This window comes from Gymnoscopelus braueri, assembly GCF_963280865.1.
Source record: "Gymnoscopelus braueri genome assembly, chromosome: 18".
NCBI classification, from domain to species: Eukaryota; Metazoa; Chordata; class Actinopteri; order Myctophiformes; family Myctophidae; genus Gymnoscopelus; species Gymnoscopelus braueri.
This window is the reverse complement of record NC_137618.1, coordinates 46,574,089-46,599,675: the sequence shown is the minus strand read 5'-3', so window position 1 is coordinate 46,599,675 and position 25,587 is coordinate 46,574,089. Positions and strand designations below refer to the sequence as shown.

The 25,587-nt window shown below is 40.3% G+C and overlaps 1 protein-coding gene across 1 annotated transcript in view; it reads right to left on the bottom strand.

Annotated features, from left to right (window-relative positions):
• acvr2aa (activin A receptor type 2Aa) overlaps positions 1 to 25,587 on the bottom strand; it is a 91,621-nt gene that overhangs the window by 45,505 nt on the left and 20,529 nt on the right. The window contains exons 2-3 of the mRNA XM_080456517.1: positions 20,150 to 20,375; positions 2,692 to 2,804 (exon numbers count right to left, since the gene is read on the bottom strand). Coding sequence (XP_080312643.1) covers positions 2,692 to 2,804; positions 20,150 to 20,375 — 339 coding nt within the window. The remainder of the gene's footprint in view (positions 1 to 2,691; positions 2,805 to 20,149; positions 20,376 to 25,587) is intronic.

The following is a 25,587-nucleotide window of genomic DNA, read 5'->3' as shown; positions in this document are numbered from 1 at the left end:
AACCACTTAAAGAAATTCTCCAACTGGACCAGGGCAGTGAGGCCTGTCGCCAGGCTCAAGACATTGAGCCACTACGTGAAACATCCCACAATTCTACCCCCACATGGACAGTTCCACAAAGAAGACCTCCATCTGAACAAGAGGTGGAGAAGAGTGCACTTCCTAGCCAGTGAATTCTGGCCAAGATGGAAGAATGGATACCCCAGTGCAGATGGCATGGTGCAAAGGATCAAACCACTGGTCAGTGACACCACACTTAGAATAAGGCACACCACACACAAGGCCAACTTGGTCACATACATACACACTTAAAGCACGTAATCATACTTAAGGTCACACTCACTCAAGTTCGAAATATTTGTTTGTTTTTCATAATTTTGATTGCAAAAAATCCCACGTTTGTAATAACGAGTGATTTGGTGGGAGTGTAAGTGCTGCTATTAAAATGCAAACTATAAAAATACTAAAATTGCTAAATACAGAAAATAAATGGTCATTAAGTTCATAAGGTATAATTCCTAATTTCATGATATAAATACATATTTTGGGTCATAATTGATTTCGTGTAAAGTTAAAAATGTAAAAACATAATGTGATTAAAAGTTCTGGGGCGGAACAAAGTTCCCTGTCTGTCAGTAGCACCCCCGGACCATTATTGATTGACACATGATTGCATGTCATTACTGACAGGTGGTGCAAACAAACCTGGTCGACTAAGCTCTGTAAAAACTTGCAGTTTGTGATTTCATGCTGCTAAGGTTATTAAAAGACGTCTGAAACGATAGACAGACGGTCAAAAGACATTCTAAGGACATTAAGCAACTCAACAACGAAGAACCTCTTTTCCACAACAAGCGGCCAACGAGGTATTTTATGTTTGATCTCACTTTGATGTTACCGTTGTGGTTAACCTGCGCGTTGCGCATTTCTACCGGTCATTGTATTTTCATTTATGTATGCTTTGATCTATGTTGTTATTTACCGTGCAAGTTATTGATTATTGTTTATTATTTTGTGTGTGAACATGTAGTTCTCACGGCATGACTGAGGGATGAGGAGAATGCCTGAAGCAATAAATGCCCGTTCATAAAGAACCCGACCTGTGTCATCATTGTTGTGCGAGGAGCTACAGTAATAATAGTAATAGTAGTAGTACGTTAGTGCTCTCATTGGCCAGCGTGCTGCTGGCAGTTTGGACCAACAGCACAGGCTCCCAGAGTTGTGGAACTAAAAAAAAAATGCCAAAAAGAATTTGCCGTTTACGTATGGTTATAGGCTACATCCTTTTTTTGTTTGTTTATCCCATTCAATCCTGGAACGCATACTGTGTCGTTTTAGATTTTCTTTTAGCTATAAGCATTATTTTATACTTTTTTGTGCAAATCTTTGAATATATATATATATATATATATATATATATATATATATGTTTTTACTCAAATCTTTGCTTCTAGGAGTCCCTGGAACAACATATTTTGATGGGGATCGGCGGCCAAAAACATAATGTTGGGGGTCCTTGACAAGAAAAACAATAGTTTTTCAGAAAACTGTTAGGATTTAGAAGACATTTGTCAAATGAACATTGTGACAAATGACAAATGTTGGCTTTAAAAAAAACTATTTATTCAAAGATTTGCAAAACAAAATCTTTTTTTTTAAAATGTATTTTTATTGCAGATCTACAAGCTCATAGCACGGCACTCTATGGAGCTTGTATATCTGCTATTTTTGAATAGCCAAAGACATCTAAAATGACACAGATGCGTTCCCGGATTGAATGCATTAAGGAAAGCAAATGTTTACGGATCACAACAACCAGGATGATTCGGGGGAGGTATATGCCAGCTTTGTGCCATGCCTAGCGAGCGAGATGGCAGCTGTCACCCCCCCAAAAAAACGAAGAAAAAGGGGGCGAAAAGGCATTTGGGTAATGTTGCTGCTGCCTGTCTTTCCACCCTGAAAAAGGTGGATGACAACTTGACATGCTGGAAAAACTAAAGCTAGCCTATTTATCTTTTTGTGAGAATGCGATAGCTGTGCAATGTGCACACAGCCGATGACACACACACACACACACACACACACACACACACACACACACACACACACACACACACACACACACACACACACACACACACACACACACACACACACACACACACACACACACACACACACACACACACACACACACACACACACACACACACACTGGTGGAAAAAGTACTCAAATGTTTTTACTTAAGTAGCAATACTGCAATGTAGCAGTACTCTGTTACAAGTAGAAGTCTGGAATTAAACATTTACTTGAATAAAAGTACAAAAGTATTGGTATCAAAATGTATTAAAAGTACCAAAAGTAAAGCACTAAAATGTTTGAAAATAGCAGATCTACAAGCTCACGACGCGTCGCGTAGATCTGCTATTTTCAAATCGCCTAGGTATATAATAGGGCTGAAGTGGTTAATGTATGTCTTATAATGTAATCATTTATATCTGCAAAGTAACTAAAGTTTTCAAATAATTGTAGTGCAGTAAAAGTACACTATTTTCCTCTGAGATGTAGTGGAGTTGAAGTAAAAGTATAGACAATTGGTAAAAGTACCTCAAAATTGTACTTAAGTACAGTACTTGAGTAAATGTACTTAGTTACTTTACACCACCATGGACAAACAGGGGGGAACTTACTCTGGATCTGCGCCTGTGTGTCCGGGCTGTGGTAGAACTTATCGTTGCACATGCTGCCCTCGCAGCAGCAGAAGAACACGTCGGGCGCGTCTTTCCTCTCCACGCATTCGCCTCTGTGGAAGGGAGAGAAGGAGATGATGATGGAGGTCACAACAGTGCACGGTTACAGAGGACTGGTCCCAGAAGCATCGACATGTTCAAAGATGATTTTTATGATAGCATTTCTGCTTAATTGGACAGTACAATACAATAGAGCAGCGCTACTCAACCCGCGGCCCGCGGGCCGCATGCGGCCCGATCGCAGCGTCTTGGCGGCCCCCTCATGGTCAAAAAAAAAACAACCTTTTTTTTTTTTTTTTTTTTTTTAAGCACAGGATAAAAATATACATTTCCGTTCAAATATATGGGTTGCTAAAACATTTTTCAACAGACATACATACAGGTGCGTCAATTGTTACAGGTATAATGCATAGTTTTCTATGCATTTCGGGTTTTTGGGGGGGTTTGACCCCCAAATTTTCCCGGCCGCGCGGCTTTGCCGCGCGCCCAGGATAGGTGTCTGCCACTGGACGTACACACAACACAAAATAACCTGGTACAGTGAAAAGAATATGATGTCAAAATGTACATTTTCTTGTGTGTTACAAAATCGAAAAATCCAAAATAGGACCGTCATTTTTATGGCGGCCCCTTGGACTTTTGGTATTTTGCTGAGTGGCCCCTGAGCCATCTTAAGTTGAGTAGCCCTGCAATAGAGCGTGACAGCATAATAAAAACCAAAAGAGGAGGTTATGTGATGTTGGTCTTGTGAATTTGTTTACCACCTTATCCATTTCACGTCGGCTATTCAAAACTAGCAGATCTACAAGCTCACGGCGCGCCTGTCCCAGAGCTTGTACATCTGCTATTTTCGACTTGTACATCTGCCATATATATTTTTTAATATATATCAAATTTATTAATATTTAATTTATTTATTTATACTTTTTACATGCATCTTCTTTTCTGGGGCGGGGAACTTTTTCATGTCAAGGACCCCCAAATTGATATGTATTTGGCCACGGACCCCCATCTGAAAATATCGTGTGCCAGGGACCCCCAGAAGAGAAGATTTATGTAAAAAAAAATATATATTATTCAATATATATTTTTTAATATATAGATATACGCGGCACGAAGTGACACGCTGTGAGCTTGTAGATCTGCTGTTTTCGAACAGCCAACATATAAATGGATAAAGTGGTTAAAATGATTGTGACTCTATATTAACTACTTTTACTGGGGAGTGGGACCCCCCTGGAACCCCCCCCCCCCCCCCAAGGACCCCACTTTGAGAACCAATGGTTCAAACCAGTAGGGCTGGGGCGGTATGGATTTTTATTTTCCGCGGTAATTACTCCCCGTTACGGTACGGTACGGCGGTATTTACCGCCTCATGCACGCGCGCGAATTTTTTTTGTAATACAATTTTTTTTTTTTAAAGAACCGCGGGTTACCGTTACCGTTACCGCGCCATTACCGCTACCGCGGCGTTACCGCCGTTACCGTTACCGCGCCGTTACCGACGGTGGATTTTGCACCGTCGTCATTATTATTATTATCATCACCTATGCTGCTGCATTGTCTGAAGTAAGCCGAACAAAAATAAGTTTTGCTCTTAAGCAGTGGTGGAAAAAGTACTCAAATCTTGTACTTAAGTAAAAGTATCAATACTGAAATATGAAAATACTCAGTTACAAGTAAAAGAGAGAAATACCTGGATGATGTTTTCTCTCATCTCTCGTAGTTAACCAGTCTGCGTGGCCGAGGCATCGTTCCTAATGTTTATATTCCATGACCATGATGTTAGCGTAATCCGTCAAAGATTATTGGAAAGCCCTATCTCAGATAAAAACTATTAGGATTAAGTAAAGTAGGGAATCTATCCCCGTTTGTTATGAAACTTATGAAAGAAATGAAACCGTCGTATGTTTTGCGTCAGTGCCGTGAATGCCGTCAATCGATTGGTCTCGGCTGCCGGAAATAGCAGATCTACAAGCTTGGTGAGCTTGTAGATCTGCTCTTTTTGTTACGTGATGTAAGACACTATCGTACGACGAGGTATATATATGAGAGTGAAATTACACTGGTGACTCCGACCCAAGCTATCTATATATATCTATATATATCTATATATATCTATATATATCTATATCTATATATATATATATATCAGAGTCCTGCAACGGGCCGGGTACCCGCGTTTGACGGGTGAAAACGGGTGAAAATTTTACTTTGATAAGATAACGGGTACGGGGACGGGCGGTACTGAACTAATCGCGGGCGGGTATCATTTTATTGTGAAAATCAGAGAGCACTGTTTCCGCCCAAACAACGTAACTTGTGTAACTTAACAGCACAACTGCACGGAGCATGCTCATGCTGGTCAGTTATGTTAACTCACAAAAACATATTGAACATCCTGTTAAACCTTCAAATTAAAACTATGTGATGACGTAAACAACGACACATGCGTGCTGCGTAGATGCGCGTTCGCGCGTGGCTTAAGCTCGCTCCTCCGTCTTCACTTGATTTCTGTACAAACCTGACCACTGAATGTAGCGCTGTTGTTGAAGGCTGCTATCTTTTTCAACACACTTTTCAATAGGATTTACATTTTACACGGGTAAACGGGCGGACAACGGGTCGTTTATTTGACGGGCGGGGCGGGTCTGGTTCGTATTTTGAAATAATCACGGGTGACGGGTCGGTCTACGGATCTGAGTATATATATATATATATATATATATATATATATATATATATATATATATATATATATATATATATATATATATGCTAAGTACTTGAAAATAATGTAACTCAAACAGCTTATGCTTACTTTTTATATGTCTGTGTTGTGTGGGTAGACTATATATATATTCAATCTAACAATTTCTGTAATACTAAAGCCAAGAAATAATTAATTATCAGGCACACACACAAAAGCAAACCCCCAGTTTAATAATAATGGACTGGCCCTGCTCTGACTCCTGTCGACCCCCGGCCCCCCCCCACCCTCTTATAAGGGGTTGTAAATCTCGTCTTTCTACAGCAAAAGTGCAACACTTTGGGCTGTCGCTGAGCTTGTAGATCTGCTCGTTTATATCCGTCCTTTCCTACTTGCCATAACGCAATGTTAAAGAGCCGACCAACCCCGCCCCCGACACGACCCCGGCCGACACCAGTCACACCACAGCAGGCTAGAATAGCATGTCATGATATAAAATATAAAAAAAATAATATAATTTTTTTTTTTTTTTTTCTTTTTTATATGTTTTTTTTATTATTTTTTTTATCGCGGTAATGAACCTGACGTGCGGTGCGGTATACCGTACCGCGGTATGGCGGTATTGCGGTTACCGCACCCAGCCCTACAAACCAGTGGTTCTCAACCAGTGGTCCGGGGACCACCAGTGGTCCTTGAGGGCGTTCCGGGTGGTCCCCAGCTAAATGATGGAGAGTTGGTAACCAAATGGACCCTTATAGATCTTTAACTCTTGAGAGAGTAAAATTAAACCAAATGGACCCTTATAGATCTTTAACTCTTGAGAGAGTAAAATTAAACCAAATGGACCCTTATAGATCTTTAACTCTTGAGAGAGTAAAATTAAACCAAATGGACCCTTATAGCTCTTTAACTCTTGAGAGAGTAAAATGAAACCAAATGGACCCTTATAGATCTTTAACTCTTGAGAGAGTAAAATGAAACCAAATGGACCCTTATAGATCTTTAACTCTTGAGAGAGTAAAATTAAACCAAATGGACCCTTATAGATCTTTAACTCTTGAGAGAGTAAAATTAAACCAAATGGACCCTTATAGCTCTTTAACTCTTGAGAGAGTAAAATTAAACCAAATGGACCCTTATAGATCTTTAACTCTTGAGAGAGTAAAATTAAACCAAATGGACCCTTATAGCTCTTTAACTCTTGAGAGAGTAAAATTAAACCAAATGGACCCTTATAGCTCTTTAACTCTTGAGAGAGTAAAATTAAACCAAATGGACCCTTATAGATCTTTAACTCTTGAGAGAGTAAAATGAAACCAAATGGACCCTTATAGCTCTTTAACTCTTGAGAGAGTAAAATGAAACCAAATGGACCCTTATAGCTCTTTAACTCTTGAGAGAGTAAAATTAAACCAAATGGACCCTTATAGATCTTTAACTCTTGAGAGCGTAAAATGAAACCAAATGGACCCGTAAGGGTCCATTTGGTTTCATTTTACGCTCTCAAGAGTTAAATTATTGTTAAACATCTGCATTACTGAATTTACAAGAAGTCTACACAATTAGAGAACGTAGAAGAATTGTTATTTTGACTAAATCTTATCCAACGATAACAAAATATTCAAAGTCTCGGGTCTGAGAGGCTAAACTCATCAAACGGTGGTCCGTGGCTCAAATGCCGAATAAATAATGGACGTCGATATGAAAAAGTTTGAAAACCACTGGTTTAAACCAGTCGAAGCCCTTCAAATTCAATATTTCTGCCCCAATAGGACTGCAGTGTGGACCCAATGCCCTCGGCCAGGCTGGGTTCACAGTGAATGTCTCGCCCAGCTGCTCAGCATTGAAGGTTGGGCTCACAGATATAGCACGTTAGATTTGTCATTGCATCATCGATGATGATGGGCAAGCGGCTTAGCTTTCAGGGCGTGTGTGGGGTCCTCTGTGGTCTGGAATGAGTTTCAGGAGACTCTCACAAGCTTTCCATGCTGGCGAACCTCTTGGACTCGTAAAGTAACGCTCAAAAATAAAATCTCACGGCTGAAACATTTTTTGTAAGGCCAGGTCCTAATCTACGATTAAGCCCCCCTCACACACACGCACGCACACACACGCACGCACACGCACACGCACACACACACACACACTAGCGCTGTGTTTCATAAACAAGAAAAATTATATGTAAAATAATTATAATGTTTTTGTAGCCATACAGCCAGCCAGTTGAAGAAATTGCAGATTGAGGCCTTGACCTTCGATTTTTATGAAATATCCGAGATCATTAGGGTTTTCTGGAAGAATGGACATGTGTTCTATCGCTATTTTGACCACTTCAAATGCTCTTTGATGTTAAAACAACTAATAACCGAAAATAGGCTATTTTTGCTGAGCGACACGCTCCTGGAATCTAAATGACTGAAATCAGTAGAGTGGCGACTGAGAACTTTAATAATTATTATATGTGTATTTGTATGCATTTTGTTGTGTAGGCATTTGTATGTATGTATTTACAACAAGGCCCACCTGTAACAGAGACCCTGTTTGCATGCTGCAGTTAGGTTTCGCTTTGCGCGTTGTACAGTACAGTACAGTACAGTACAGACCGTACAGTACAGAACAGTACAGTACAAATCGTACAGTACAGTACAGTCCAGACCGTACAGTACAGTCCGTACAGTACAGTACAGACAGTACAGTACAGTACAGACAGTACAGTACAGTACAGTACAGTACAGTACAGTCAGTACAGTACAGTACAGACCGTACAGTACAGTACAGTACAGTACAGACCGTACAGTATAGTACAGTACAGTACGTACAGTACAGTACAGTACAGACCGTACAGTACAGTACAGACCGTACAGTACAGTACAGTACAGACCGTACAGTACAGTACAGTACAGTACAGACCGTACAGTACAGTACAGTACAGACCGTACAGTACAGTACAGTACAGTACAGTACAGTACAGTACAGTACAGTAAGGTACAGTACAGTACAGTACAGACCGTACAGTACAGTACAGTACTTTTTTTTATTTATTTATTTTATCCCATGATTTTGTACCCCCAAACAACATTTTCTTTGGGGGGGTTAGGGGGGGGGGGGGGGTTCTAGTGTATTTACAACAAGGCCCACCTGTAACAGAGACCCTGGTCTCAAGTTTGTCTCTCCTGTTTAAAATAATGGTTTTAGGTTAAAATAAACAAACAAACAATATGGGTCAACTACAACTACACAAACCTTAGTGAACTAGTTAGTCTCGCATTAGTCAGGTGATTAGATAGATATCTAACGTCAGGGGAACAACTATTGTACAACAACTATTATTAAGTGGCTAAGGACTGACCCCAGAGAGGAAAGAAATGTGTGAAAGACATTATGAGTTAACAACCGCGGATCAACAATGGATTTCCATCACAGCCCAATCAATAAGAAGCTTAGCTGAGTTTTTTTCTCGGGCAAAACCCGTACGATTCAAACCCTGTCGCTGGAATTGACTATAATGTAAGATGATGGTCCTCACCATGTGAGACTAGTAGAGGTAACATTACTGTGCTCTAAAGTTCTAACTGATAGCTCTCAACAGCACTGATCTGTTTAGCTAATTTAACATAACAAACCTTGAAATATAATTTAATCCATTAAGACCGGGAACACATCTGTGTCATTTTAGATTTCTTTGGCCATTCAAAAATAGCAGTATACAAGCTCATAGCGCGGCACCGAGTGTCACGCTATGAGCTTGTAGATCTGCTATTTTTTTATATATTTCTTTAAATCTGTGCAAAATTCGAATATATATATTTGGGGGGTCCTTGACATGAAAAAAGTTGGAGCACCACTGATATAGCGACATACTTTTAGGATTTAGAAAACATATTTAGATACGTATGTATTTGGCTGCGGACCCCATCTCAAAATGTTTTGTTCCAGTGACGTCCAGGAGCAAAGATTTGAGTTAAAGATTTTCTTTAAAAGAAAATATATATATATATATATATTCAAAGATTTGTACAAATTTTCACGATTTTTCAAAAATAGCAGATAGTGAGGACCAAGCATTTGAAGATAGGTTGAAAATGGGTGAAATTGTCCTTTAAAAGGACAACCATTCACTAGAGCTGACTCAAAGCGAGAGCCATTCCGAGGCCCAGTGCGATGCGCAGTGAGCTTGCAGATCTATTACTCCCTCCTGTTGTGACCGAGTTGTTGTTGTCCTAGTCTAGTCTTCTTTGTCTTGTCCTGATGCTTTTCTATACTTCTCTTTCTTCTCTCTTTCTCCAGAGTGCGCCCCGGGGCCATTGTAATAATAACTGGATGGGGGACGCACTACACATACCGAACCTATGACCTATAACCTATTAGATCCTATCTATCTTATAGATCAGTGGTTCTAAACCTGTGGGTCGGGACCCACAGGGGGGTCCCCACATGATTTTTTTTTGGGGGGGGGGGGTCCCCAGAGATGACAGTAAAGTGACAATTTTAGGACTCCTAAGAACTTTTTAATACCTAAACAAACTCTAGTATAAAAATAATAACAAGAAATAATAACGCCTCGCAAGCGTAGATCGGCTATTTTCACTTTAAAGGGACTACACACCATGAATTTGAACTTTTTCTTCTTTTTTGTGCGTTTTTGGTCTCCCCTACCTCTCTTCTATCCCCAAAAACACTCAGGCTTTCACAGCAAATCTGGGGTTTTCTGTAAATTGGTCTCAAAACAGGCCAAACTGATTTTCCCTCCCGTTTTTCAGTTCAAAAACAAACAAAAAAAGTTTAAATTTTTTTATTTAATTAATTTTTTTATTTTTTACTTTTTCCACACAGAACCAGGAGATAACATGCATACAAACTGGCTCAATAGCGCCCCGTGCCAAACAGGACAATGTGGTATTGCAGGTGAAAGTGCTTTATAAGCCAGAGAGAAGTTAGTTGGAATGAGTATATCTGAGGCTTGATTTAGGCTCAAACCGTTTGAAAAACGTTTGAGGGACATAAACAATATGATATTAAATATTATTATTCTTTTTTAAATTCATGGTGTAGATCCTTTCACTTTTTGTTGAACCGAGTCAAACTAAATGCAATGCCTTAATTCAAATATGATTAATTTGGGTGGTCGTGGCCTGAAAAGGTTGAGAACCACTGTTATAGGGGGCACGGTGGCGCAGTCGGTAGCGCTGTCGCCTCACAGCTAGAAGGTCCTGGGTTAGATTCCCTGCCGGGGACGCTGTGGGCACTGGGGGCGTGTCCTCTCCTCTGCGTCATCAGCACCCATACCCTGGGTGGGGGTTGGCGAAAGGGCCTACTCTGTGTGGAGTTTGCATGTCCTCCCCGTGTCTCCCAGGGTCGTTAATACCCTCACAAAAACATGTAGTAATCCTGGTCGCTATACCGCCTCCCCCATGACAGCCGGGGCGCCTGATGGAGGGGAGGGGAACTGGTTGGAATAACGTGTTCCTTCCACGCGCTAAGTCCTACCGAGGAAACTGACCTTCTTATCACCCTGTGAGGTGATAAGAAGGTCAGTTGGCTCTCAAGCATTGAAGGAGGCATGAGCTCGGCCCTGGGCTCCCTAGGCTGGCGGGGGGAGTGTAGTGCCCAGGATCACTTAGATAATTGGCACCGGGTGAAAAAGGGTTACAAAATCGTGGGCAATTTTTTTTTTATGTGAGAACCACTGTTATAGATGCTTTTCAAGGTGCGTGACACCCATGCACACCTACGTATAAATCAGGCACACGGTGTACTTGATGCTCTTTTTGGACAGGTCCTTTGGTTCGGACCCGTCTCAGTGCCAGTGGTGGAAAAAGTACTCACATTAAGTAAAAGTATCAGCACTGCAATGTAGAAATACTGTTTACAAGTTAAGAGTCCGGAATTCAAAATCTACTTGAGTAAAAGTACAAAAGTATTGGTATCAAAATATACTTAAAGTACAAAAGTAAAAGTACTCATTATGCAGACTGTTCCATTTCACAAGTTATTCAAATGTATAGCGATCTTCAGAAATAGCAGATGTACAAGCTAACAGATGCGACGCATTGTGAGCTTGTAGATCGGCTATTTTCAAATGGCCGAAATGTATATAGGGCTGAAGTGGTTAATGTATATTTTGTAATAATAATCAAAATCTAGTAAGTAACTAGTAACAAAAGTTTTCAAATAATTGTAGTGGAGTGAAAGTACAATAGTTGCCTCGGAGATGTAGTGGAGTAGAAGTAAAAGTACTGAAAATTGGAAATACTTCAGTAAAGTACAAAAATACCTCAACATTTTACTTAAGTACAGTACTTGAGTAAATGTACTTAGTTACTTTACACCATTGCTCAGTGCACACCAACAAAAAAAAACTCCAAGGTCGCATTTTATTCACTGGACGTTTGGCGGGCAGACAGAAACTGTTAAAAGGGGGAAGAAAGAGGGAGGACTGTGCGTGCGGCGCGCTGTAGTTAATTAACAAGGTTTGGTTCCACGACGGTTGACGCACATCAAAGATTACACTCACTGGGACACGCAGAGATAAACAACACGCTCATTTACACCTCTGCTCAAAACAAAAAAGGGAGTCCCACTTCATGACCAAATCAGTCTTATTTTTTATCTTGTGTGTGTGTGGGGGGGGGGGGGGGATAGGGCTGTCACGATTATGACATTTTACTTTTAAGATTAAATGTCGCTCAAATAGTAGCAATTGACGATTCAATTGTGTTTCTGTTATAACATTATGAATAGACATGACATTACATTTCTGATTGGCTTTTAGGCTTCGTAGACTAAAGTTACACAGGGCAGATATGATACAAAAAAACACACATTTTAAAAACTGTATACAAAAAAAAATTTTTAAAAAAATTCAACATGGAAATGATTATGATGATGATGCAAAAATAATTGAGATTATCTCAAATAACCCATTAAGACCTGGAACGCATCTGTGTCACTTTAGATTTCTTTGGCTATTCAAAAATAGCAGATATACAAGCTCATAGCGCGCACCGAGTGCCGCGCTATGAGCTTGTAGATCTGCTATTTTAGAAAAATCGTGAAATCTTTTTTTCATTTTTTTTTTCAAAAAACTGTTAGGATTTAGAATACATTTTTAAGAATCGCCTCAGGTCTTAAATGGGATAATTGCGATTAGGCAATTATGTAATAATTGTGACAGGCCTAGTGGGGGGTGGAGGGTGGGTGGTGGTCTATATTTTGCTGGCTGTTTACACGTCAGTATAAACTCATAAACTACCTGCTCTAGTTGTTGGGTAATAACATGGAAGCATGCCATGCCTGAAAAAAAAATGAAAAAGTAGATTTATCTGGTTACTACAAGTGGGAGGTAAACGGGTTCAGCAGCATGCTAAGACAAGAGAGCGCCAGGTAACTCAAGCCTTTTCAGGCTCCTCGTGCTCTCGCTCTCCTCTCTGGTTGTTCTGTCTTTTTCCTCGCTGTCACGCTAGGAGAGTGAAATGTTTGCTGGCAGGCGTATAGTTGGACGAGAGAGACGGAGCGGTGGGTGGGGCCGAGATAACATCTTATTTTGGGAGAATGGGAGGACGGTGGGTGAATGAGGCTCAAAAAGCAAAACATGTTTACACAACAGGAGAGGAGTCAAGTGTAACACTTAAAAAGAGTCAGGTGATGTCTAGTCTGGCTTGGTCTGAAACCTTTTCGGTTATATGGACAGCATGCGGCTAGAAGGAAGTGGAAGACTGGAGAACTTCCACACCGACCCTGATGGCAGGGTTCGCAGGACGCAAACCTTTAGGTTTATTTAACCCATTAAGGCCTGAGGTTCCGATTCTACAAAATGTCTTCTAAATCCGAACAGTTTTTTGGGAAAAAACCTATGTTGCTATATCAGTGGTTCTCAAACTTTTTCATGTCATGGACCCCCGAAATGACATGTATTTGGCCGCGGCCCCCCATCTCAAAATATGTTGTTCCAGGGACCCCTCAAAAGCAAAGATTTGAGTTACAAATGTTCGCTTTAAAAATACATATATTCAAAGATTTGCACACATTTTCAAAAATAGCAGATCTACAAGCTCGTAGCGCGGCACTCGGTGCCATGCTATGAGCTTGTATATCTGCTATATTTGAATAGCCAAAGACATCAAAAAATGCCACAGATGCGTTCCCGGTCTTAATGGGTTAAAACCCTTAACAAGTGTTAAAAAAAAGAAAATCACTTGAGCGCAAAACGTGACTCGTTTTATATCAGTTCCGAGGGTGTTTGAACAAGTCGAGGCCGCTGTTCCACTGCTGTCTACTGCTGACATGCCTTCATCCGCACAATGCCTTTTCTACCCCCCACTTCCACGCTTGCCTGCACTCAACACCTTTCACATGACTCGGAAAGCTGATATCAATCCAAAGCAAAGTGTCCCCAACAGCAAATAAATAGGCTTATCCATTCTTCTGCTCTCATGCCTTTTTTATGTGTGCAATTAGGTGAAATAAGCTACTTGGCGACACACACACACACACACACACACACACACACACACACACACACACCCCCACACACACACACACACACACACACACACACACACACACACACACACACACACAGAGGCAGAGTGACACACGCTAGCTCCACAACAGGAATGTCATTTTTCAGGGAGCCCCTCCTCCAAGAATTCAGGGTTTTTGTATCTCCCCATCAACTGATATAAAATACTTGGTATGAACCTCCTCCATCGGCAACTTTTGCAGTTCTTTGCGGTTATTTCCAACTTTGCCTAATCCTGCATCCTTGTGTTACATCCTTATGTTTTTAACCCAGTAAGACCTGGAACGCATCTGTGTCACTTTTTGATTTGAGCAAAAAAAGCATTATTTTACACTTTTGGCTATTAAAATAGCAGATATACAAGCTCATAGCGCGGCACCGAGTGCAGCGCTACGAGCTTGTAGATCTGCTATTTTTGAAAAATCAAGAAAATGTGTGCAAATCTTTGAATATATATATTTTTAATATTTACATTTGTAACTCAAATCTTTGCTTCTGGGGGGTCCCTGGAACAAAATATTTTGAGATGGGGGTCCGCGGCCAAATACATATACATGTTGGGGTCCTTGAGGTGAAAAAGTTTGAGAACCACTGACATAGTTTTTGTTTTTCATTTTTTGGAGAATCGGAAACTCAGGCCTTAATGGGTTAAAATAGGTAATTGTAAAAACAATAACGCCTAACACATTGTACGTGTCAAATAAAGAGTCACCACTCCTGAGATTCTTTTTTTTTTTTTATCAATTATTCGGCACAGTAATTTCATTCTCTCATCTTTCAGTTTTATTTTTTAACTGCTTGTTATTTTTAATTGTATTCAAATGTCCTTTTTATAATGCGTTTCTTTAATGCTCTGTGTCTTAATGTCTTAATGCTTAATGTTTTGTGTAAAGCACTTTCAAATTGCCTTGTTGTTGAAATGTGCTTGGTGTTGCGTAGCCAGAGACGATCAGAGATCCTCTGGTGACGTGATCAGTTAAATCATCTAAATGCAATGCAGGGGCTAAAACTGGGTGGAAACAATTCAGGAAAAAAAGAAAACAGCATAGCGGTACCAATTTAAATACTTTAGGGTGCTTTTTCATTTCGGGATGGTATCAGTATTGGTTTTCAAAGCAGTGGGCATAGGTTTGTTAGCGTTGGTTTTCTCCACTGTTCAAGCTAGGGATGCACCGACATGGAAATTCTTAGCTGATACCGACACCGATGTTTAAAATAACAATGTAGCCAGTGGTGTAAAGTAACTAAGTACATTTACTACAAGTACAATTTTGAGGCACTTTTACTTTACTGCTTTTACTCCACTACAATAATTTGAAAACTTGAGTTACTAGTTACTTTGCAGATATACATTATTTCATTATAAAACATACATTAACCACTTTAGCCCTATTTTATACCTAGGCTATTTGAAAATAGCCGATCACCGACGCGCTTGTAGATCTGCTATTTTCAAACATTTGAGTACTTTTACTTTTGGTACTTTAAGTACATTTTGATACCAGTACCTTTGTACTTTTACTCAAGTAAATTTTGAATTCCAGACTTTTACTTGTAACAGAGTACTTCTACATTGCAGTATTGATACTTTTACTTAAGTAAAACATTTGAGTACTTTTTCCACCACTGAATGTAGCCGATACTGGTACCGAGATTTGTTTATTTCGTTTGTTCGTTATTGTTTAGTATTATTACTTCCCCCATTTGTGCCAGGGAAAAAAATAATCTTCATCATAAGATATAACTGTTCAGAATCTATAGCTTGGTAAGTTGCAGATAACCAACACACCAACATAAAAGAGACATATCGGCTAACCGCCATCTGTGAATGGTTCCGATACCGATATGTGGCGATATATATCGGTACATCCCTAGCTCAAGCCCATACTTTGACTTTCTGTAGGCAGAGATCTCTGATAGTCCAGCTAATACCCCCGACAGAAATGTGCTATGAAAATACAAATTAAAGAAAATACAAATAAACTTGCCCTGCCAATACCCCAGTTGAAAATATGTGACCATACAATAGAGTCCTCATCACGGGTCATGGCAGGATAATACGAGTATCCTCCACAATACATATAGATATCACTTGTTCCATAGATAGACTAAACAATGGCCACTGTGCTGTTTATGGATGCGTATGTTTGTGTTCCAAAATGATCACGGTGATGCAACATTTTCCACATCTTTGGGAATTGAGGGGGGGGGGGGGGTGGTCCAGACGATAAGCAGCTGCCGTGGTGGAAGGAAGCAGCTAAAATTAGGCCTGTTTCTCCTGCCCCCGTACTGTGGATCAACGTACATTAACCACTGTCAACCTGCCTGCTGTCCCTATTTTTGGGCATGTTCATGGGTAAAAACAATGAACATTTTCAAGAACGTGCTCAAAAATAGCACATTAAAGCTCACGATGCATCCTCACGATGCGACACGTTGTGAGCTTGTGGATCTGCTATTATAGTAGTAGATAGGCCATTTAAAAAAAATAGGGCTTAACACATTGAATGCCAAAAACGGTCCGGACCGTTTTTGAGGGTCCAAACGAGAAGTGCCGAAAACGGTCCGGACCGTTTTTGACCCAATTCTATTTTTATACGAGTGGCCCACGTGGGGCGCTAAAACGAAACTTTGACATCACCCAAGGAGTTTCTGAGAAGAAGAGGCTGGATGTGGCTCCATGTCAAAAATCCTTCCGGTCGGCGTTTTCAATGTTATCTCCTTGACTAAAAGCTTAATATCTCCATTTCTTTTTAACGTGGTGGAAACGAGCCGTTTTCGATCGGCGATCACGCTGCAATGGAGGGTCGCGTTGGAAATATTATTGTTCCAGGCGTTAGTCGGGACCCTCCGCCGTCTCGCACGCACGCTTTGTTTACATGCACTTCCGCGTCGGGGCTTCTCACAGCACGAAACGTATAACGCAAGTGGATGGAAGAAATGCAGGCACTCAACGTATAATATTTTAATAAACCTCTGGCACCCAATGTGTTAAGTGGTTAAAGGTGCACTATGTAACTTTCCTCCTCTACTCCGGATTTGAACCCGGTTTCCTGCGCAAGTGCTGAAATTGCAAGTGCTAGTGCGCTGGTTCTCAAACGTTTTTATGTCAAGGACCGACAAATTGATTTGTGTTAAAAAGATTGATATGTATTTTTCTTTCCAAAAATAGCAGATGTACAAGCTCGCAGCGCCTGGGGGTCCCCGGACCCCACTTTGAGAACTACTGTGCTATATAGTGTGTTCTGGCAGATGAGCTGCGTTAGTAAATATTGAAATAATACCTACGTGTATGCCGTTGTTCAAAGGCAAATAACACCCTAGACTAGCTGTCTGCAAGGCAGGCAACATTTGCAAGTGCGACAGTGAACAATACTACGAACCGGTTCGAGCAATTTGGAAAGGGTCACAAAATGGACTGACTGCAGCTTTTACCTCATTAAGACCGTGAAAGCATCTGTCATTTTAGATTTTAACCACTTGAACCATTATCTTAAACTTTGGCTATTCAAAAATAGCAGATAAACAAGCTCATAGCACGGCGCTATGATATATTTTTTTTAAAATCTTGAAAATGTGTGCAAATCTTTATATATATATATTTTTTTAAAGCGAACATTTTTGACTCAAATCTTTGCTTCTGGGGATTCTACAAATGTCTTCTAAATCTTTTATTTATTTTTACTTGAGTTGATATAATCAGTGGTTCTCAGACTTTTTAAATGTCAAGGACCCCCAAAATTATATGTATTGGGCCGCCGACCCTCATCTCAAAATATTTGTTCCAGGAAGCAAATATGAGTTAAAAATGTTTGCTTAAAAAATAAATATATATATATATTCAAAGATTTACAGACAAAGATTTTTCAAAAATAGTGATGCGCTATGAGCTTGTAGATCTGCTATTTTTGAATAGCAAAAGTATAACAATAATAGTTAAAGTGGTTACACAGATGTGTTCCCGGTTTGAATGGGTTGAAGTTTATATTCTGAATCCCCTATTTGCTGGGATGCAGGACATCAAGAGAAGACAACAAAAGGTAGAAAATGTGGATCAGCACCAACATTGTGAGGCCTGAAGCCTCTGGTCTTTTCTATCATTAGAATCATTATGATTGTATTAGTCAAGACATACCCATTGCAACAGGCAACAACAGCTGCATAAAAAAAAACACAGTTTGTAATAGGGGGGAAAAAACTGTCAATTCAATCAAAGATATATTGAACTATGTGCAGTGCTTGCGTCATGGAATGCCCGGAATGGCCTTTTTACGCATGCCGTGTATCCTCTAATCTTATTCAATCAGAAAATGCAATCTGCATAGCCCGAGAGCTGAAACATGTGGCCAAATGTGGAGCGTACCGACAGGCAGTGTTCACTGCGTACACACACACACAAGGAGCACTTGACTTTAGGGTGTCACTTTGTACTTTAGGCCTATGTGTGCTACGGTAGGCTAATAATAGTCATCTTCCCTTGTAAATTAGTGGATCTGTAATGAAAATGTGCCTGTTCACAAACCTGTTGAACAGGACTCTGATGCCATGTTTTTTTTTTTGGCCTTATAATGTATTTTCCTTATGCAATCCGCTAGTTTATTTCCTTAGTATACGATAATGTGACCTGCGTTGAAGTTAGGTCAGCAGGCAAAAGTACTTTTTCGGCTCATGCCATAAGTTTTCTGCACAGAGCTTTCTCTAAACTTCACTGAAAACACATTTAACATTGCACATAGAATTTGGGAACACGACATTGAAAAATATCAGATTGTTGATGTCGGTCAGAAACCTCTTATCTCCATATTCTAACTTTTGCAACACGATTTAACCGATTAAGACCTGGAACGCATCTGTGTCACTTTTTCATTTGAGCGCTAAAAAGCATTATTTTACACTTATACAAGCTCATAGCACAGAGTGCCGCGCTACGAGCTTGTAGATCTGCTATTTTTTGAAAAATCGTGCAAATGTGTGCAAATCTTTGAATATATACATTCTTTTAAAGCAAACATTAACTCAAATCTTTGCTTCTGGGGGTCCCTGGAACAAAATATTTTGAGATGGGGGTCCGTGGCCAAATTCATATCATTTTGGGGGTCCTTGACATGAAAAGGTTTGAAAACCACTGATATAGAAACATAGGTTTTTCAGAAAAACGTTAGAATTTACAAGACATTTTGCAGAATCGGAACCTCAGGCCTCAATGGGTTAAGCTTGTAGATCTGTTACTTTTACCATTTTTGTGAATTTGACTCCTGAAAAGCAACAGTTTTGGACAATTTATGACAATTTATGACTTTATTCATCATTAACTAATTGAAAAGTATTGGTATTAAACAATGTAATTATAGTTTTGTGGATATGCAGAAGATTATGTGCCTTATACAGTATGTCAGCTTTGTTTGTCTGTGAGGTGTCCCTTGAACACAGAACACAAACATGACGTGTGTGTGTGTGTGTGTGTGTGTGTGTGTGTGTGTGTGTGTGTGTGTGTGTGTGTGTGTAAACAACACGCGCGATAATGATACCTGCTGTGGGGCTGGCCCTGTGGTGCAGCCAGTCAGTGCCAGACAGATGCACTCCTCGCCATGACAAGGAGGAGTTGGATCCCCCATTACCAATTTCTTTTCAAAATGTACTGTCTAATTAAAGGTAGGGCAAGTGATGTTTTTGGGTTAAAACAAAACGTTTTTTGTTAGAAGGTTAAAGCACTATAGTCTATATTCTGATAGTAATCATTGTAACAGGAGTCTCCCTGTCTCTCCAGCTCTTTAATAAACAGAAAACACATTTTCAGGTAGGTCACAAAATGTCAGCCAATCAGGAGAGATTTATCAGCTTAATTTTTTACAGTGTTCCAGTTCCAATTGTGTCTGCTCATTTCATCCATCACTTCCAATTTCACTTGTTTAATCTGTATCCTGTCTGAGTTCTCTATCCTGATTGGATAAAATTGGTATCCCGACCTGAACATGCATTTTCTGTTTAATAAAGAGGCGGAGACGTGGAGACTCGTGTTACTGAACAAACACACTTTACTAGCAACGAGTACTATCAGAATATAGAGCTATTTAACACTTATTTTAACCAAAGAAAATCACCCTACTTTTAAGCTAAATGTACTGTCCAATAAAGCAGATGTTCAACAAGTAAATAAAAACGGGTACCTGTCGTAACAGTTGACGTCGTCCAGCCAGCAGCCCTGTTTGACGACCTCCACGGCGCCCGACACGTTCCTCCAGGTAGCGAAGCAGTGCCGCCTCTTGTCCTTCTCTTGTCCTTGCCAGGTGCACGTCTCGATGCCGCTACGGTTGGCACGGCTGTCCGACACCCCCGACGGGTTGTAGTTGTAGTGGACACACTCCTGCGTCTCCGATCGACCCAGGATGGCACCTAGGGTGGAGATAAAACACATGGAATAAAGCAAAAATTAAATATCATGACTGAACATTTTATGCTGATGTTTAGGTATTACATAGACCCTCTAGAAAAGCACAGGCGAAAATCCTTGATTATGCGGGCTAAAGTTTTGCGATTATATGTGAGGGCCAGAAAATTAATGCCCGGCCTAACTGGGCCCTAACTGGGCCTGATGGCTGATAAACCAGACATGAAGGAGATCTCTGGATTTGACAAGGCCCAATTGAAGAAGACTAGGAGACACAAGAGAAAAAGAGTCTTGCCCACCAAAGAAGTCATTGAACAGTAGAAGGCAGCAGATTCATGAAGACCTCCTATGGTCTTCATGAATCTGAAAGATTATGGCCCGAACGATTGCCATAATCTCTGTTTTCAAAGTCACGCATCCATCAAGCTTTGAACTGAGCAGATTGGACCTTCCATTCCAGAGATAATGGCCAAAACATCTATATTATAGATATATTATATTTTTTTATAACACGGGCTAGGAAGGTCGGACGGCAACGAACTAGATACCGGAGTAAAGTTCACTTTGAGCTGCATCCAACGCATCCACTGCCATTTCTGTCAGCCTTACCGTTCGGTTAGGGTAATAGATGATTATTTAATTTTTTACGGAACCCGAAGCTCGGCCCGACTAATTAGCAAAAAAAAATGTCCCAGCCTGAAAACGTTGGGTCGGGTCGGGTTCTGGCAGAATTTGAGACCTCCAATATATAGTCCCACTAGATATAAGGGGCGCAACGGTTCTCAGTTTAATACTGAACCATACAGTTCAACATCCATGGTTCAATATGCACTTGGTTTTGCAATTCCTTTTGGCTTTACTACTTTACACAACATTTCTCACTGCTGAAATGGCACTGGAGGAAACCTCTCCCCGCAAGTGAATCCAACAGTGTTGCTACAAAAATAGCCGATCTACAAGCATCACGATACGTTGTGAGCTTGTAGATCATCTATTTCCGGCGAACAGCACCGTCAATATACCGTATATATGATTAGAACATTGCTTTGACGTGACGTCTTGTCGTCTGCACTCGCTGTAGCGTGAGCTCGTTGCCTCGTTCAAAAGTTTATTTTTTTCGAACACAGCAGCTCAAACAAAGTACTCCATGACAACAGAGTGGGACAACACTTCCCTCGCACGGTGATGTCAGTGACATAAGGTTTAGTTTTCTCCTTTGAAAATAATGAAAGGCAAATAGTGTCGTGTCGTACTGGAAATGTGTGTGATTGGAAAAACTATAAATGTTTTCGTTAATAAGCAAAATAAGGATACATAAAAAATCGAACTGTACCAAAACCATGACCCAAAAACCAAGGTACTACGGACCGTGGCTTAACTGAACCCTTGCATGCCTATTAGGTATTAGGCCCGTGATCCATCCTTGTTGTTGTTGACCTGGCACAGAATTTCAGAAAGCCGCCTTTCCAAGAAAGTGTCACGATCGCCGATTGATCTACAACTTGCACTGCCATACTTGTAAAAGGCTCCCAAGGCAGTATGACAATCAATTAACTTCAGAGAGATATCAATCACCACTCGGTTCTCTTAAGACAGTGCGCGCTAGCCGACGATCGGGCGTGACCGATGCGATTGCAATGCGTGAGAGAAGTTCCAACAGGCCAACATATATATAAATATACCATGCAGAACAGAAGCATGTGTATATGGCTGTTTTGTAGTTTACTATTTTTACGACCGACCCCATTTGCTGCTGTCATGGCAGCGGTGTGTTACAATGTGACCATTGCCTCCTGCCGGCCCTCTCTCACACGCTCGCCTGCAGTCTGTAGCGCGTAGCGTTAAGCCACACCGCTGTGTGGGGAACCGTTACACTTGCTGCTAAGGGGGACATCTGTCACCACCCAGGCTCCAGTGCAAGGGCCCGCCAACTGCGGCTCTGTAATTAACCAGCGCTGATGAACGCCTCGAGAGAGAGAAAGTCAATTCACGTGGCGCCGTGGCCTACTGCTGCCTGGGAGACATGAAGGATGACAACTTTTCTTTGTAATCTCCTAAGACCATCTGTTTCCCCCCAGCCCTCGGCGTTTGTATATTAACGGTTTGTTTGATAATAGAGATGTGTGTACCGATAGCATTTTCTTCTTCCCTGATGCCGATTCTGATACCCACCACAACTTGAGTGACCAAATTGACCCTTTGCGGGTCCATTTGGTTCCATTTGTACACTCTGAGTTATGGGAACCCCTTGAAATTAAAAAGGTTTGCGAACCACTGATCTAGGAATAAATACAAAATTCCATTAATAATTGGTAAAGTGTGATAAACTACGTGGTGTCAGGTTGGCACAGACTGGCATACTCGCCGATACCAGCATTTTAGGCAGTATTGGCAGCTTTTCTGATACTGGTATGGGAACAACTCTATTTGATAACTTTTTTCTTTCATTATCTCCCCATTTAACACATTCATTGCCAGGTATTAATTCATTCATCCGCCACTGCTAGCGGTTTTACCTTATTTTGACCAGATTTTGACAATCTACAGAATTATCTTTTTCAACGCGGAATCGCGGATGTAAACAAACGATGTCTCGGTGGAAAGACGAGTCCCTCTTCTTTTCACCGGAAAAAAAACCATTGTAACCGCAATAGTCCGTTCTGTCGTTATCGGCAGTTGAATATAGCTAGTTTTCACCAAACATGCAATCTGGGAAAAGAAATCCCAGAAAAAGGATAGGGGGCGGGATTAGTGGACTGTGACATCAAAGTCCACGGGCAAATCACAGAACCTTTCTGAGCCTAATTATTTAGAAAACCCCAGACCACAGAAAACCCACTGAATGTTCAACATTCATTTTTTTTGGGTGTAATTGAGGTCAGAAAAACAAAATGTATAATTAAATAAAATTGAATTTTGATGTTATGAAACCTTTACGTTATTGGCAATTCCCCCCATATAGCCTATATAGTCTGCTTCACTGCCAAGCCCTACTTGTTGGGTCTCTTAGGGAGAGTGGAGACTAGGGATGTAATGGAATGACATGTCACAGTATGGTACGTTAATTACCCCCAAAAATTACTACATACCCCCCTTTTAATGAAATGTTCTATGGAAATAAAAATCTTAAAGTATTTTGCTTAGAAAAATATTGTTTTATTGAACTCAGGAGAGCCTCCGCAGATAATGTATAGAATCTGTTTATTAGGAGTGGTTGAGATTTAGAGTTGCTGCGGTGTGGAGATTTCCCCATCAATTAATAAAGCCATATGAAAAATGGCAATACCAGTTACACCGGATGCGCAATGCGAATAATGCAATTAAATTACATTCGAATTCACTTATTTTGCTGTCTGCTTTTAATAACCGAAATAACGTTGTCAACGAGTAGGTGTCCAACTCAACACTCCTGACATTGGGTACCGTTATACAAGTAGACAGACAGACAATCTAAGCAGCCATGACGTCACAAACAAAGGAAATAAACAGCAGGTTGGTCGAGAGCAAATCGTGTAATCTTGTCCGCAACTGGTTGTTAAGTAAATAAAGCAAACGTACAAATAAGCTGTTGTCAAGTAAACATTAGAGCCTTCTTTCTATCTCTACGCAAGTCAAATGACTCCGTTGTGACTTGTGCTACTGCTGTGAGCAGCAGAATCATAGACAGACAAGAGTCTCCAATGTAAACACTTTCAATGTACAGTACAGTTACCGTCCTTTGTCCAACTAAGTGTTGATAAAAAATGCTTACGATGCAACAAGAACATGGGTGCCACACGAACATGAACTAAATGGGTTTTATTAAAATAACATTAATAATAATACAATTACAAATTACATGACTAAATGACAACAGCTGGGCCACCCTAAGTACCTTAAGACAATATCTTTATAGTTAAAGATGCAGTTGTAGTGCTTGGCGTGGTGTGGATGGCCCTTTATGGTCATTCCACCTTAAGGTCAGGTCAGCTCAGCTCATTAAAAACTGAAAATGCCAGGACTCATGTAAATGTCCTTCAGGTACTTTCTTATTCAGATAGGCACTTGGGATGCATTTCAGCAGAGCCTTACTCAGCATAAAGAGGTTAACTCATTAGACTGTTAAGATCCGTGACATCCGTGTCTATTTGGGAATATCTCAACGAGATGCAAACAGAGCCCATGGCTATCACGCACACGCAGGCGATCTGCAAGTTTTGCGAATCGACAAACAGTAGGAGCATTTATTCACTGACAAATACTCTAAACTACACACCCAGTGCACTGCTGCGTTCAGGACAGGGGGTCCTGAAGCTAGAGCCCTTCTTCCAATGCAGTGTCACTCTCAAAGTCAGAACGTATATATATATATATATATATATATATATATATATATATATATATATATATATATATATATATATATATATATATATATATATATAACTGCTCAATGTTATGGGTGCTGAGATCTACATTAACAGAGTATATGAACATGCATCACAACACACATGATGTTTTATGCATGTAAAGGACTTGCTTCTGCTGTTTTAGAAACGACAAAAAAATGGGGAAAGCTCTTCATAAATAATTTTATTTTAATGACTGCTGTATATGATGATTAAGGTTAGTGAGATTATTCATGTACTTTCATTTTATTTAATAATTTTATACAATTTTGAGGTACTTTTACCTAACTGGAGTTTTACTTCTACTCCACTACATCTTAGAGGAAATTATTATACTTTTACTCCACTACAATTATTTGACAACTTTAGTTACTAGTGACTTTGTAGATTTTGATTATCATTACAAAACATACATTAACCACTTCAGCCCTAAATAGACTTTGTCTATTTGAAAATAGCAGATCTTGTAGATCTGCTATTTTCAAATGATTTTATACATTTTGAAAACATGAAATGGAAGATTTCGGCATAATGAGCACTTTGACTTTTGGTACTTTAAGTACATTTTGATGCCAATACTTTTGTGCTTTTACTCAAGTAAATTCTCGATTACCGGACTTGTACTTGTAACAGAGTATTTCTGCATTGCAGTTTTGATACTTTTACTTAAGTAAAACATGCGAGTACTTTTTCCACCACTGAGGAGTGCAGTGACAGAGAACAACGGTGTTCGTCGGAGCGCCCACCCTGGCCGGAGTCCCACCACACACAGTGGCGGGCTGCAGCTTTACCCAATGCACCACCCTGGATGCCCCCAATAATCATAATT